Below are 13661 nucleotides of genomic sequence, written 5' to 3' on the forward strand. Positions count from 1 at the left end.
TTATTAATTAAATCTCAGCATATTTTTTTTATTATAAAATTTCTTTCATAGTTATTGGAAAGGTTCCAGGTGATGGGCTCGTGAAGCTGGTTCAGAGAACGGAGTTCGAAAGCTGTCACCAAAGCCAAAGTAGGCTATGAACAAACTTGACATTAAAATATACTGCTCAAAAAAATTCAAGGAACACTATTTTAATCAGAGCACTGCATCAAGTCAATTCCACCACTGGGTTGTTGATGTGTTCAGTTAAGTAGCAGAAGGGGTTTTAATCAGTTTCAGCTGCTTTGGTGTTAAAGAAGTTAACAATAGGTGCACTAGAAGGGCAACAACGAGACAACCCCTAAAACAGGAATGGTTTTACAGGTGGAAGACACTGATATTTTTCCTCCTCATCTTTTCTGTTTTTTTCCCACTAGTTCTGCATTTGGCGAGGGTCAGTGTCTCAACTGGTACCATGAGGCGATACCTGGGCCCTACAGAGGTTGCACAGATGGTCCAACTCCTCTGGGATGGCACATCAATACATGTTGTTACCAGAAGGTTTGTTGTGTCTCAAGCTCAGTCTTACGGAGGAGATTCCAGGAAGTTGGCAGTTACTCTAGGAGCGCTGGACAGGCTGTAGAAGGTCCTTAGCCCATCAGCTGGACACATGGAACAGCTTGAGCATAGCCAGAGTTTCAAAAGGACCTCTAGCAGGTGTAACAGTTTCTGACCAAATATTAAGAAACAGACTTTATGAGTTCAGCATGACCAGCGCTACGTCAGTGATGGTCTGGGGAGGCATATCCATGGAGGGACGCACAGACCTCTACAGGCTTGGCCAGGGGTGGGCAATCTCAGTCCATGAGGGCCGGTGTCCCTGCAGGTTTTAGATATGTCCTCGAACCAACACAGCTGATTTAAATGGCTAAATTAGCTCCTCAACATGTCCTGAAGTTCTCCAGAGGCATGGTAACAAACTAATCATGTGATTCAGGTGTGTTGACCCAAGGTGAGATCTAAAACCTGCAGGGACACTGGCCCTCGTGGACTGAGATTGCCCACCCCTGGGCTAGGCAACAGCCTCATTTGGTGAAACTATCAGGCAGTTCCTGGAGGATGAAGGAATTGATACCATTGACTGGCCCCCATGCTCACCTCACCTAAATCCACCTCTGGGACATTATGTTCTTGTCTATCTGTTGCAATCTGTTTGCACCTTGGACTATCCAGGAGCTCCGGGAGTGATGTCCTGGCCCACATCTGGCAGGAGATCCCCCAGGACACCATGCACCTTGTCATTAGGAGTACGCCCCGATGTTGTCAAGCATGCATAAAACCACGCGGGGACCATACAAACTACTGAGTACTATTTTGAGTTGTTGCAATGAAATTTGGATTAAATAGACTAGTCAGCAGCGTGGTTTGAATTCAGCCCTCTGTAGGGTGATCATTTTCATTTCCATCAAACGATGTGGCGACTTACTGAGATCTGATGTGTTTTGAACATCTTCCTTTAATCTTTTAGCAGTGTCTTTGAATTGCTCTTTGTTCTGATTTCCATATACAATAATTAATGGTTTTGGTTTCTTCAGTGATGCTCTGAAAGGTAGCTGGGTAATAATAAGGGAATAATAACGAAAAGACCATAAATAAGTAGATATATCCTGTGTTTTGGTTAGTACTCCATTTATGTTGATTGAACATAACCGTGAACTCCTTCAGTTTCAGGCGCTGTTCTTAAACAAAAACATTTGATGTTTCTTTGATCATACAATACGCTTCTAATTGAATCAGAAGTGACCAACACACAGGATAATTTTCAGTATCCATATAGCTACAAGCTCTGCCTGCTGCATGTATATTCTCAAACACGGGTGCTGGGGAACTGGGCTAACATCTGCTTTGCCAGTATTTGATTTTATCCCTGTAGCAGGCAATAAATCTGACCCTGCCATTTATCATTAACCCGTTTGTTTCCAGGGGAACGTGGTTACTATAGCTGGGCAGATTACGGATATATATAGGATCTAAACACTGAGCTTTTTCACTCATTCAGTCAAAATCCGTAGCTGCTGCCAGAGCGATGGCAGAACTGTAAGCTACAAGTCACTAAGCTATTTGGCTCCTGTAATCAATCAGAAGACAGAATTGAGTTTACCTCTGTTTGTGTGTGTCAAGAGAAGAGGCAAATGTCAATTTTATGGGTTGTAACTGAAACACAGAGTGCCCTCACTTTAGCACACAGGAGCCTGTGGAGTGAAGTGAGACACTTTTTGATTGATTATAGGGTTTCATAAGTGCCATAGGTGCAGTGTGATTGAGTACGAGGCGGTGTATGCGTGTGTATGTGTGTGTGTGTGTGTCGGGCAGCAGCTGCTCGCTCCCTGACTCTTTATCCCTTCCTCTCACATATTCAGTCCTGCAGTGGCGGATGGGCTCGGTGCTCCCGCCTGCAGGAGCGCAGACATCTGAGCTCGTTAGTGTTAAAGAAAAGCTGACGGAAACACAAAGAGCTCTCCAAACAACAAAGCACGCTGTCGCTTTGGGACTGAAAGAGGGATTTTACAGCGCATATACCAGTTGTCAGCGATCCAGGAGCAACTTTGCTACTGTCTTTTTTTTTTTGCGCGCGCGTGTGTGTGTTGCAGATCTTCAGTATCTGGCTGCCTCTTTAACATCCTCAGGCTTTCAACATCAAGATGATCCGCATATGCACAGTCAGTAAAACTCTCTGGGTTAGCTCGTTGTATTTATATTGTCATTATTTTACAAACTGCTATCTCATTTTTCCACCTTTTAACTATTTATGGTTTTTGTATGTCTTTTAACAGAAGCGGTTGCTTTGATTTCTAGGTGACGTGGTTATGTGGACTCTGTCTTTTTTTCATAGCCTAAATGATTTTTTTTTCTAGGGGCACTTTAGGAAAGTAAAAAACTAACATTATTATTTTTTCTTATTCTTAATGAGGTTGTTGTAACTAAAAACAAAATGACAGCAAATATTGACTTACTTACTTAGGTCATTAAATGCGTGTCAGTGGTTTTCTGTCCAGGAATGTGTGATTTGCTGTTGCCAGTTCTGCGTAGCTGTTAATACAGCTACAGGTGAAAACAGCCTCTGATATCTGCCCGGTTTCTCTAAACAGATGGGACTGCATCACTATGACGGACTACAGGTGCGAGGAGGACGAGAGCGTGAGGCAGACGGGGGGTGGTTTGTATGAGTTTTCCCTTCCTTGAAGGTGAGAAAGACTGTTAATGTCTGGTGGTGGATTATCAGGTTCAGACAGCCACTCCCTCGAGGAACGAATGTACCACACGTTACATAAGAACTGCACTGGGACCAGTGTTGAACAGCATCATGACTCCAGCTGACTCATAGGATGTGGCATAAGATGGGAAACCAAGGTTTTCATCTCTCTAAAGAGATTTTTGTCCACGCGCTTCAGAAGGACCTGCAGAACTCAAGGCAAGACTGTGGAACCTGATGTGACGTTTTTGATGAGGATTTCTCCCCTTTTTGGATTTTAATAATGTATCTTTTTGGCTTGTTCTTTTTCGTCTGTCAGAATGGATTTTAACATGGACCAAGGTAAACCCACCCAGTAAGCCATCCAGCTGAGAGATTTCCATATTTCTCTACTGCTTCCACTGGGAAACAGCATGGATCCTTCCCGTGACCAGCTGTCGGACTGGAGCTCAGTTGAGCCCACCTTCACCACACAGTTGCAGCACGACAGCGCTCAGCAAAAACTCAACCACAGCTACAGCTTCCACAGCACTCTAAATCTGCCCGCCACCTTCATCCCCCCGACTGGCTCTCTTCATCAGCCTCTGCCCTCTAAGCTGCCCACCGCTGTTGTTCCGTACTCCTCCCTCATCGCCTTCCCTTTCTTGTCCACCACCTCCTCCTCAGCCATCAGGCAAACATCATATTCCTCTTTCGATTTATCCTTTACCAACTTTTCCTCGAATGATTTGGCAGACCTGGAGAGCATGCTGCTCTGGACCCTCCATGAGCCCAGCACCATTGCTTTGACTGTAATGTACAGCCTGTCATTCATTTTGGGATTCGTTGGCAATTTGATGTCCCTTCGAGTCCTCACCAGCCGGCGCAGTCGGCAGCTAGCTGGCGTGAGTGCAACACGCAGTCTCCTAGTGAACTTGGCGGTGTGCGACCTGGCTGTGGTGTGCGTGTGCATGCCCATCACCTTGGGAAGCCAGATCTACACCGCCTGGGTGTACGGTGACCTCTTGTGTCGAGCGGTGCCCTTCACGCAGGCTGTCTCGGTCTCGGCCAGCGTGTTAACGCTGACGGTGATCAGCGTCAACCGTTACTACAGCGTTCGATCGCCGCTCCGAGCTCGTACCATGTTCACCCGCCGCCGGATCTTGGCAACTGTTGCTGTGGTGTGGACGGTGTCCTCGATGATGTGCGCTCCCATCGCAGTGATGAACCGGCGTCGAGAGATCAGCTTTGAGACTTTCACCATCTTGGTCTGTCAGGAGGAGTGGCCTCAGCATCGTCTCAAACAGGGGTAAGTAATCAGCCTGCAGATCGTAGCAGAGTCCAATGAGCTAGTTTGTATTAGAAGATTAAGTTCAGTTCAGCCGTGAACGACACAAATGGAAATGGAGTCTGAGGTTCCTGACACAAACCCTCAGCCCTGAGTGCTGTTGGGCTACGCTTTTGTATGGATGTCCACTGCTTGTGGGGGTTTTTAACCCTCCAGCTCTGCTGCCAGGAATGAATGTTTAATTGAGCTCATCAGATTGGAGGAGGCATCACAGATGGCTCCTATTGGCTGTTCAGACTAGCTTTGTGAGTAATTTGTAATTTGAGGCAAAACAGTTTCTACACCCATGCTTGTTGTTAAAGTTTGCTATCCCTTGCCAGGGGTCCTATATTTATATGCAGGGAGCCACTTATCATGCAGAGGTGTCTGAAGAGTCAAATTGACAATTTCAACATGCTCAAAAGAGTCCAACTTCTTTTCTTCTTCTTCTTTGTTTTGTTTCCATTAATCATAGGCTGCCGAGTAGCTCAAAATGACTTCTGTTGTGTGCACTCTCCACTAGGGCTGTTCGATATAACGATATATATCGGATGACGATATAAAAACATCTATCGTTTCATTTTACGCTATCGTTTGTTTCGTGGTGTCAAAATAAACCGTTTACAGCAATATTTTCATCGTTTTGATGGACACTGTAGTGGCTATATTAATTTCTTAAAGTTCTTTCTTTCTCTTATATTTTATATAACCACACTACGGACGGACAAGCGCCTGTTTTTATGCGTTGTGGTTAGCAACAACGACGGTAAAACCATCGCGTGTCTGCTTGTTTATGTTCCACATAAACCTATCACAATAAAGCTCAAGATCCTGTTGAGACTTTTCAAAATAAACTGAATCACATGAAAGAGTATGCAGAGTATTTACGGATGAGAAGTAAAAAAAAAGCCGCCAGGTGCTAAAAAATAAACCTTAGACTCAAACGTTAGAACAGGGTTTTCCCCGCAGCACGCCGTGTAATAAATACTCACAAAGAAAACTTATGTCTAAAAATGTATCGTTTCATGCATCGGTTAAAACACTCGACTCCAGCTACATGACCCGCAGCTGGAAACACTTCACGCAAGTCGAGCTGCCAGAATTTACAGAAAATGTTACATTTTTGTGATTTATATCGTTATCGGACGATAGAATTCTTATATCGGGATATGAGATTTTGGTCATATCGCACAGCCCTACTCTCCACTTTCATTTTAGCTTTGTAGCCATTGTGGCGACATTGTCTGTGAATCCATTTAGCAGAGGTGATGATTATCTAACAATACCATTAACACTTTTCAGTTCTAAGACAATAATGCTGGTTTTAATCCTGCAATATTTATCCTTGTCTAACGTCTGTGAAAACAGGAATAAATTGAACAGTTTTGAGAACAATCCTCTGTTTTCCTGACAGAGGATTGTGATCGTGGCTCAAGAGTTGGGCATTTGCCTTGTAATCGGAAGGTTGCCGGTTCGAGCCCCAGCTCCGACAGTCTCGGTCGTTCTGTCCTTGGGCAAGACACTTCACCCGTTGCCTACTGGTGGTGGTCAGAGGGCCCGGTGGTGCCGGTGTCCGGCAGCCTCGCCTCTGTCAGTGCGCCCCAGGGTGGCTGTGGCTACACTGTAGCTTGCCATCACCAGTGTGTGAATGTGTGTGTGAATGGGTGGATGACTGTGTATAGTGTAAAGCGCTTTGGGGTCCTTAGGACCAAGTAAAGCGCTATACAAATACAGGCCATTTACCATCTATACTTGCACTGCAATAGATATAACTTTGAAATGTTGCTGCAATAAAAATATATCTTTCTCAATAGCTCCATTTGGAGGGTGCCAATGCGATACAAAATGTGAATGTTAGAATTCCACCACATAAACTGCACATAAAACTGCTGCTACGTATTTTAGGGTTTCAGAAAAGATTGAAATTACCATCTCATTGTTAATGTTTTCACTTCTTCACTTCACTTCCTCTGCAGATACAACGTGCTGCTGTTTGTGATGCTCTACTGTTTGCCAGTGACCTTTAACCTCACCATAGGATTCCTCACGGGCAGGCGGCTTTGGGGAGGAAAGAAATCCACTTTCGCTGATCTCGATCCCCGAAGCCAAGCTCTTCACACCTCACGCCTTAAGATGCGTCAGAAGATTGCCAAGATGGTGGTGTGTCTAGTGCTTCTATTTGCAGTGTCCTGGCTGCCGCTCTACTTGGCCGACCTTTGGATTGACTGTGAGCAAAGGCCATCGTCTTGGCTCCTGCAGACAAGACCGTTTGCCCAGTGGCTAGGCCTGACAAACTCCAGCCTTAATCCGATCTGCTACTGTTTCATCGGAGACCTGTACCGCTCAGCAAAGGTCATAAGGACACGATACTACCAAAAGGTTGCCGCTCTTTTCAACTCCTCATCATTCTCCAGCTCAGTTACAGTGGCGCCTCCTGCAGCAGGGATAACTGACAGCAAAGTGTCGTCTGCTGAGCGCCGCCCTATCGCTGCTGCAGTGGCGGCGTCTGCATCCATGGTTACAATACCGAGGCTCTTGAACTTGGCGAGAGTCCAGGGCCTGGGGCAGAAGGTCAGAGACAGTTCAGACAGCCAAGCGGGCTCCGACCACAGCATCTCAGACTGGTGTCGGTCCAGTCCCAGCGTGTGCGACAGCTCCTTGTTACCCTGCCAGCTCCACGGCCTCCAGCACACCATACAAAAAGCAGACTTCCTGCCAACACGGAGACACTCTCTAAATGAGAAAGCTGGACCGTTACCTTTAGGAATCAGTCCTGTGGAAATAGACGTGCTACCTCCGAGGAGGCATTCGGGGGATAGAGTGTATAGTCTGTCAGCTGATAAGAGAGACATCATTACTTTGGGCAAAGCTGCTTTCTGTTATGCTGGGCAGCACAGGAGCAAAACACCACAAACCTACTCTCTGGTTGGGGACACGGAGGATGAAACAACGGATATGACCAGCCTATGAAAACTGCAGTTTATCTGATGTATCAGCCGGGAGGAATTGCTTCCTTTTCTCCTGCAGGCAGTATAAACACGCACACCGCTCCCAAGTTAAAGTTTGCAGTTAACATTGTATAATAATCCATGGCAAGAGTCACTCGTTGCTTTTAGGATAAAGTGACCTGCTCTGTACTCTCTCCTTCTTTTCATGTGTAGAAGCCTCTCCGTGTCATCTGGAGCACATGGGACCCAAGAGTTGAATTTGCAACAATAAGTTCTTTTATTTTTTTAAAGCATGTGGAGGCAGGAGCAATGGACTGATCAACGTAAGGCAACAGCCAGAGATTTATTTAGCCCGGGGTGAGAAAACTGGTTATCATTAAGAAGGATAAATTATGGAGCGTGCCATTACATGCAAGTGATATCATAGTTACAACAGCTTCTATCATTTGCATAAGACAATAACGCAGCAGGAGGTAAAGTGTCATGTGTCTCTGCTTTTCTTTGTTTTTGCTAATGGCTTTGATTGTATTTTGTGCTCACGGGTCATGTGGGAACAAACTGTATTATACACAGACTGTCTGCGAGAGTTTCTGACAGGTCTTCACTGAATAATGTTGCCATTAATGTCTGTTTTGCAATGTTAAATCAAGTCGAGAAAGATTTCAGGAAGGAGGAGCCACATACATTAAAGCTCTTTTTATCTAATTCAGCGTGAATCTTGGGAAGTATTATTAAACATGAACTTTTGCAAAGGGCATTGCTCTGCACACGTTTTTGCTTCATGCATTTGCATAACTAAGTTGGCTGTAACCAAAGAATGGCTTTTATGTGAATATAATATAAATGTAATATAACACTGAATAAAACAGCTCTTCATTTTCTGGAGCCTTAAAAGGATGGACTGACCGGAAAGTGCAAGAAAAAAATTATGCCCGTGAACCTCCATGTGTACTGAACAATAGAGCTGTTTTTTTTTATTTTTGTTTTTTTTTTATTTATATTTTTTTTTTATTAAGGTTTCAAAAGCAGGCATTCACAGTATGTACATCATGTAAGCATACTTCTTGCTTAGGTTATCTGCCTTAGATACCAAAATAGTATTTTAATTTACATCCGAGTCATAAAGAGAGAATATTTACAACTATAGAAGCAATTGAAACAATCACATAATAGAGCTGTTTTTAAGGAATGTAGACTGAGAAGGTGAATCTGTATACAGTAAATTCCCACCGTTAAGGAAAGTAAGGAGGCAGTCCCTAGTAAAAATACAAAACAAAACAAAAAAACTGCTTAATTTTATTTTCTTGTGAGCTGAACAATAAAGAAGTAAAAAAATAGAGAATTACTAAGGTTGTGTAAAAGGAAGAATTCTCAGTAGCCCAGATTTGTAACAACAGCTAAATTATTCACGACTTTTAAATAAATAACTTTGTTAAGCTTTTCAGTTGTGTAAAGGTAGCGTCAAAAATACGTTTAAGCTTTTAGCAAGATGAAGCTATGTGCTCTATTGGACGATTAATGTCATTTGCACAAAAGTGAATATTTGCCAGGACTGGGTTTACATTCGACGTCCACTTTGTTAGGTACACTGCTCTGGTACCATGTTGGTACTTTTACTATCAGAGCTGCCTAAATTCTTTGTGGCACATATTCAATAAGCTCCGGAAAACATTCCTCAGAGATTTTGGTCCATGATGGCATGATAGCATCACACAGTTGCTGCAGATTTGTCACATCCATGATGAGAACCTCCCATTCCATCACATCCCAGTGGGGCTCTATCGGATTGAAATCTGGTGACTGTGGAGGCTGTTTGAGTTCAGTGCGGTTGCTCTCATGTTCAGGAAGATGGGTACACTGCGGTCCTACAGTGAAGGGATGGACATGGTAGTGACACAATACAAGCTATGGTGTTTAAACAGGCTCAGTTGGTACTAAAGGGCCCAACGTGGGCCACGAAAATCTCCTAAATCCTTATAATAACAACAGCCTGAACCATTGATACAGTTGTCGTCATTCACATTCATCACAGACATGAATGTCATGGTAATGTTCAGCTTTTAATACTTTCTTTGAAGTTTTCTTTTTCCAAGGAGAAATACTTGTTCAGCATACACCTTTGATGACTTAAAAAAAAAGAAAAATTGATGTCTACAGAGGAAGTTGGCATAAATTTAAGCTGATGACGCTGTTTAGGTTCATTCACCAAATTCTGCCTTGATCCCGTCTATGTTGGAAATCAGCTGTGATCCCTCATCTGCTTATTACTTTTTTAAATTCCTGAATCCACAAAGAGCAGTGAAGCTGAGAGCTGCACAGCCTGTACACAAAGAAAACAAATCTACTGGAGCTAACAACACACATTATTAACATCATTTATTTTTAAGTGATTCTTTCTCCCACATGCTTCCCTCTCACTTCTCACTTTTAGCCTCTGTGGGAAAAAAAAGGTTCGATGAATAAAAATATTTCCAGGGGGAGCAGAACATCACTAACAAGTATTAGTGCTGCTGAAGTAAAATTGAATTGGTGCTGAGAATATTAAGGGTATGCAAAAAGCATTTTAATTGCTCAGATGTGGGAGTTTGTTGTTCATCAGGCCCTGCATATTTATTTTTCAGTGAATTTCAAACGGTAGAATAAAAATGCCACCCTACGGCCAGAAGTGGCTACTGAGATTAGAACGGGTGTTTGAATTTTAAAAGGGGAATCAGAAGAAATAGTTGGAGTTTAGCATCATTCAGCATTTAAAATGCCACCATTTAGTTTTGGGATCGCTCCATTTTTATCGATTGTGTAATTTTGTTAAAAGCAGCCAGTCTCCTGCTGCAACTGAGACACAGGTTTCTGCAGTTTTTCATGCATGAAGCTACGCCGAAGATTTCCAAGGGACATGAGATACGCTGTGCATAGAGCAGAAAATGAAAACCTCAAAACAGAGTGAAAGATTTAAACCTCTTGTAACTCTTCAGGTTCATTTGATATTTCTGTGAAGGTTCTCAGTCATCCAGGTCATTGTAGTCTAAAGAGCTTGGAAAGAAAAGCGTCTGGATTTCTTTAAGTTTCTTTAAAGATGTTTCACCTCTCATCCGAGAAGATTCTTCAGCTTCTTCCCGAAACCTTGGCTCATGCGTTTTCACACTTTGTCTTGTGTGATTAGGTAGAGGATCAATAGAGGGTCCATGACCATCTTGAGGTCACTCCCACAGGACTTAAAATCTCGGTGTCTCCACCAATTGCTCTTAGAACTGAAGAAGCTTCTCAGACGAGAGGTGAAACGTCTTCAAGGAAACTTAAAGAAGTCCAGATGCTTTTCTTTTCAAGCTCCTTAGACTTCATCTGATATTCCAAAATTCCACAATGTTAAAGGGTAAGTTCATCTGATTCACAAAACTAATAATTTACTTTCTTTCTAAGCATGAGGATTATTGTGGGTTAATTCAGGAAGTCTGCACAGATAGCCCTGAGTAGATCAGTTTTGCTTTAGCACCGAACAGGCCTACAGTCAGCATTTTTACAGTTTTTTAAATGAGGTGGGAAAAAAACTCAATTAAAAAAATTGAGTCGTGGCAGGTATTTTAAAATGTAGATTAATTAAACCAAAACTAACTGCATATTTACAGATCACTTCTATTTCTCTCTTAAAAACTGACCAAAAAATGTGTTTGCAATTGTGGAGAGCTGTCACTTGAGAAAATGATTCTTGTTATTGTAACAAGAATCATTAGTTTTATACCCTAACTTCGTGTTTAAGCAGTGGGTACCTTGTTGAATAAAGAAACGAGCTCCAAAAAAGCTTTAAAAGTTCATGAAACAGAAACATGCGCACAGAAGCACACAGCAAAATCAAATCTACCCCAAGGCTGCTTCCAGTTGTGTGTAAGACAGAGGTGGTGAATAGCATGAACTCCTTTGACATCAAGCTGCTAATCACACTCTTGTCCTCACAGCGAAGGCGAAGTGGCAGAACACTCAAGGCATCAGACTGCATTGAAACCGTCCTATTTATGTCTTCGGCTTAGGTTGCGTGTACCTTAGAAAATCTTAATGCCATTATGCTGTGACAGCGTCTTTCATCTCCCCCTCTCTCTTTGCTTTCATCTACCTCTCTCACTCTCTCTCTCTGTTAATGGAGGGCATGTATAGTAAACTACGTGCATTTAGTCTTTCATTTAAAAGAAAAAAAGGAAGCGAAAGAGTTTGTGCATGGTCACCTGTAAGCGAGACACATGGGTGCACATATTTCACAGAACTGCAGCACTTCTTCTCAGAACAACTTTAGTTTGAGGATTGTTTAAACTATCTTCAGCTAACAGGGACATGATAAGTCTGTGTGTGGGTGGGAGAGGGGGTTAAATACACAGAAAAAAGTTCCAGGATCCCTCTTCAGTGTTCTCTTGTCCCCTCAGGCTTGATTAATTCTTAATGCATTTCAAACTATCAGAAGGACTTATTCTTTTATCAAATGAATGACAAAGATGTTGAGGGAAGGAGCCATTCAGGGACAGTCTCATCATAAATGTAAATGCGCTCCACTGCACAACTGATGACTGATAGCAGAACAAGATGAATACCCCTAATTTTACTTGTCAATCGCACCCAAAAGTTCTCTATACATTTTTCTTTACCCTTAAACCACTTTGGTGAATGTTTATGTTAAAGTAGCTTTGTTGCTGTCTGCTAACTCCATCTGTTAAGTTCCAACTTTAACTTCTGCAACTATAAACTGAAACACAAACAAGGTACGGTGGCACTCAGCCACATTGCTCCGTAATACTATGAGTGGTGAAAAACTCCAGTGCATTTTTAACAATTTATACACCTCATGAGTTATTAACTGAGGTTTTTATTGCACAAAAGGACCAAGAGCGTGATAGTAAAGTGTAAAATGCAGGACCAGGAAGACCAGACTGACTCTAAACACCACCCAGGAGCCAGAGCCTGATCTTCAGCAGCTAACTGAGGAGGAGCAGTCATTACCTGCACCTGTTTCTGCAGTAGAATCACTCTGAAGTCTCTTAAACACTAGAACAAAGACTCTCTGTGCCCTCATGGGACTTGTGGTCATGTGTGAAATTGTAGCCTTAGGTGTTTAACCTGTAATTATGTGACAGTGCATTTCAGGATATATTGCTCAGTAATGTAAATCTAATGTAACAAGTTCCTTATAGTACCATGTTATCAAAGTAAAGAGCTTCATGAAGGCTAACTTTTGGTCCTTTTCCAAAAGTAGTACAAAAAACCGAATACCTCCCGTTCATTTTCACTGAAGGACTCTTGCTGTTGTTGTTAGGTAGGTTTAAACAGAGTTTTGCACACCACTTGAAATATAAATGAGTGACTGAGCCCATCATAGGAAGCTCAGGACCCTCCCTAAAACCAATGCAAACTTTGGATATTGCCACGACTGTAATTTAAAGTTTGTCAGCCTTTGGGGGCTCAAGCAGTTTCCTGTCTTGCCTGTTGGCAAGCACCACATCTGATCAGGCCCCTCATCTGTGAAACCAGCTGCCAGTTTGGGTTCAGGAGACAGAAATCCTCTCTATATTTAAGATCAGGCTTCAAACTTTCCTTTTCCTTGAAGTTTATAATTATTTCTGGACCAAGTGACCTGGATCTGAGGGAGAACTTCCCATGATGCACTGGCTGCTCTTCTCTATTCTCCTGTTTTCACTCCTGAAACATTTACTGGCTGCTATTTCATGTCATTTACATCTGTGCTCTAATCATTTCTCTTCTATCTCCCCCTCTCTGCTCACCCAGTCACATTAGAAGGCTATCCCTCCCTGAGCTGACTCCATTGGAAGTCTCTTCCTGTTTAAGGGGGGGGGGGGTCGTCCTTCCCACTGTTGCCAAGTGATTGTTCATAAGGGATCATCTCATTCACTCTAATATTTAAGGACCTTTAGCCTTACAATATAAAATACATTGAGACAACTGTTGTGAAATGGTACTATGTAAATACATTTGGATTCAAACCGATGCAAGTCACAGGCCATGGCTTTTACAGGCATCAAATAATCAGAATCAGCATACTTTATTAATCCCTAAGGAAATTATGTAGACATGAAAAGGCATAGTGTGTGCTCTCTATCGTCAAAACAGCAAATACAATAATTTATTTTGGATTAATTCTCTTTTTTTCCTCAAACAGCTTTTCAGAGACCGGAAACAT

At 42.7% G+C, this 13661-nt stretch overlaps 1 protein-coding gene across 2 annotated transcripts; it reads left to right on the forward strand.

Moving 5' to 3' along the window:
* The first annotated feature begins 2037 nt into the window (after positions 1–2037).
* LOC120742450 (galanin receptor 2a-like) lies at positions 2038–12184 on the forward strand. Of its 2 annotated transcripts, XM_040045798.1 has the most exons (3): positions 2038–2699; positions 3129–4520; positions 6515–12184. In XM_040045798.1, exons 2-3 carry the CDS (start codon positions 3646–3648, stop codon positions 7506–7508), a joined length of 1869 nt encoding a protein of 622 aa, XP_039901732.1. In that variant the 5' UTR covers positions 2038–2699; positions 3129–3645; the 3' UTR covers positions 7509–12184. The 2 variants fall into 2 exon arrangements, with proteins under 2 accessions (XP_039901732.1, XP_039901811.1); XM_040045877.1 differs by having other exon boundaries at positions 2038–4520.
* Positions 12185–13661: the final 1477 nt, after the last annotated feature.

Source organism: Simochromis diagramma, unplaced genomic scaffold, assembly GCF_900408965.1.
Source record: "Simochromis diagramma unplaced genomic scaffold, fSimDia1.1 OVJJ01000798.1, whole genome shotgun sequence".
Classification (NCBI taxonomy): domain Eukaryota; kingdom Metazoa; phylum Chordata; class Actinopteri; order Cichliformes; family Cichlidae; genus Simochromis; species Simochromis diagramma.

Bases quoted from the DNA above. Each gene is read 5' to 3' on its own strand.
- LOC120742450 (XM_040045877.1), top strand. From the start codon at position 3,646: ATGGATCCTTCCCGTGACCAGCTGTCGGACTGGAGCTCAGTTGAGCCC. The intron at 4,521-6,514 runs GTAAGTAATCAG...CTTCCTCTGCAG, and splicing joins CAGCATCGTCTCAAACAGGG to ATACAACGTGCTGCTGTTTG.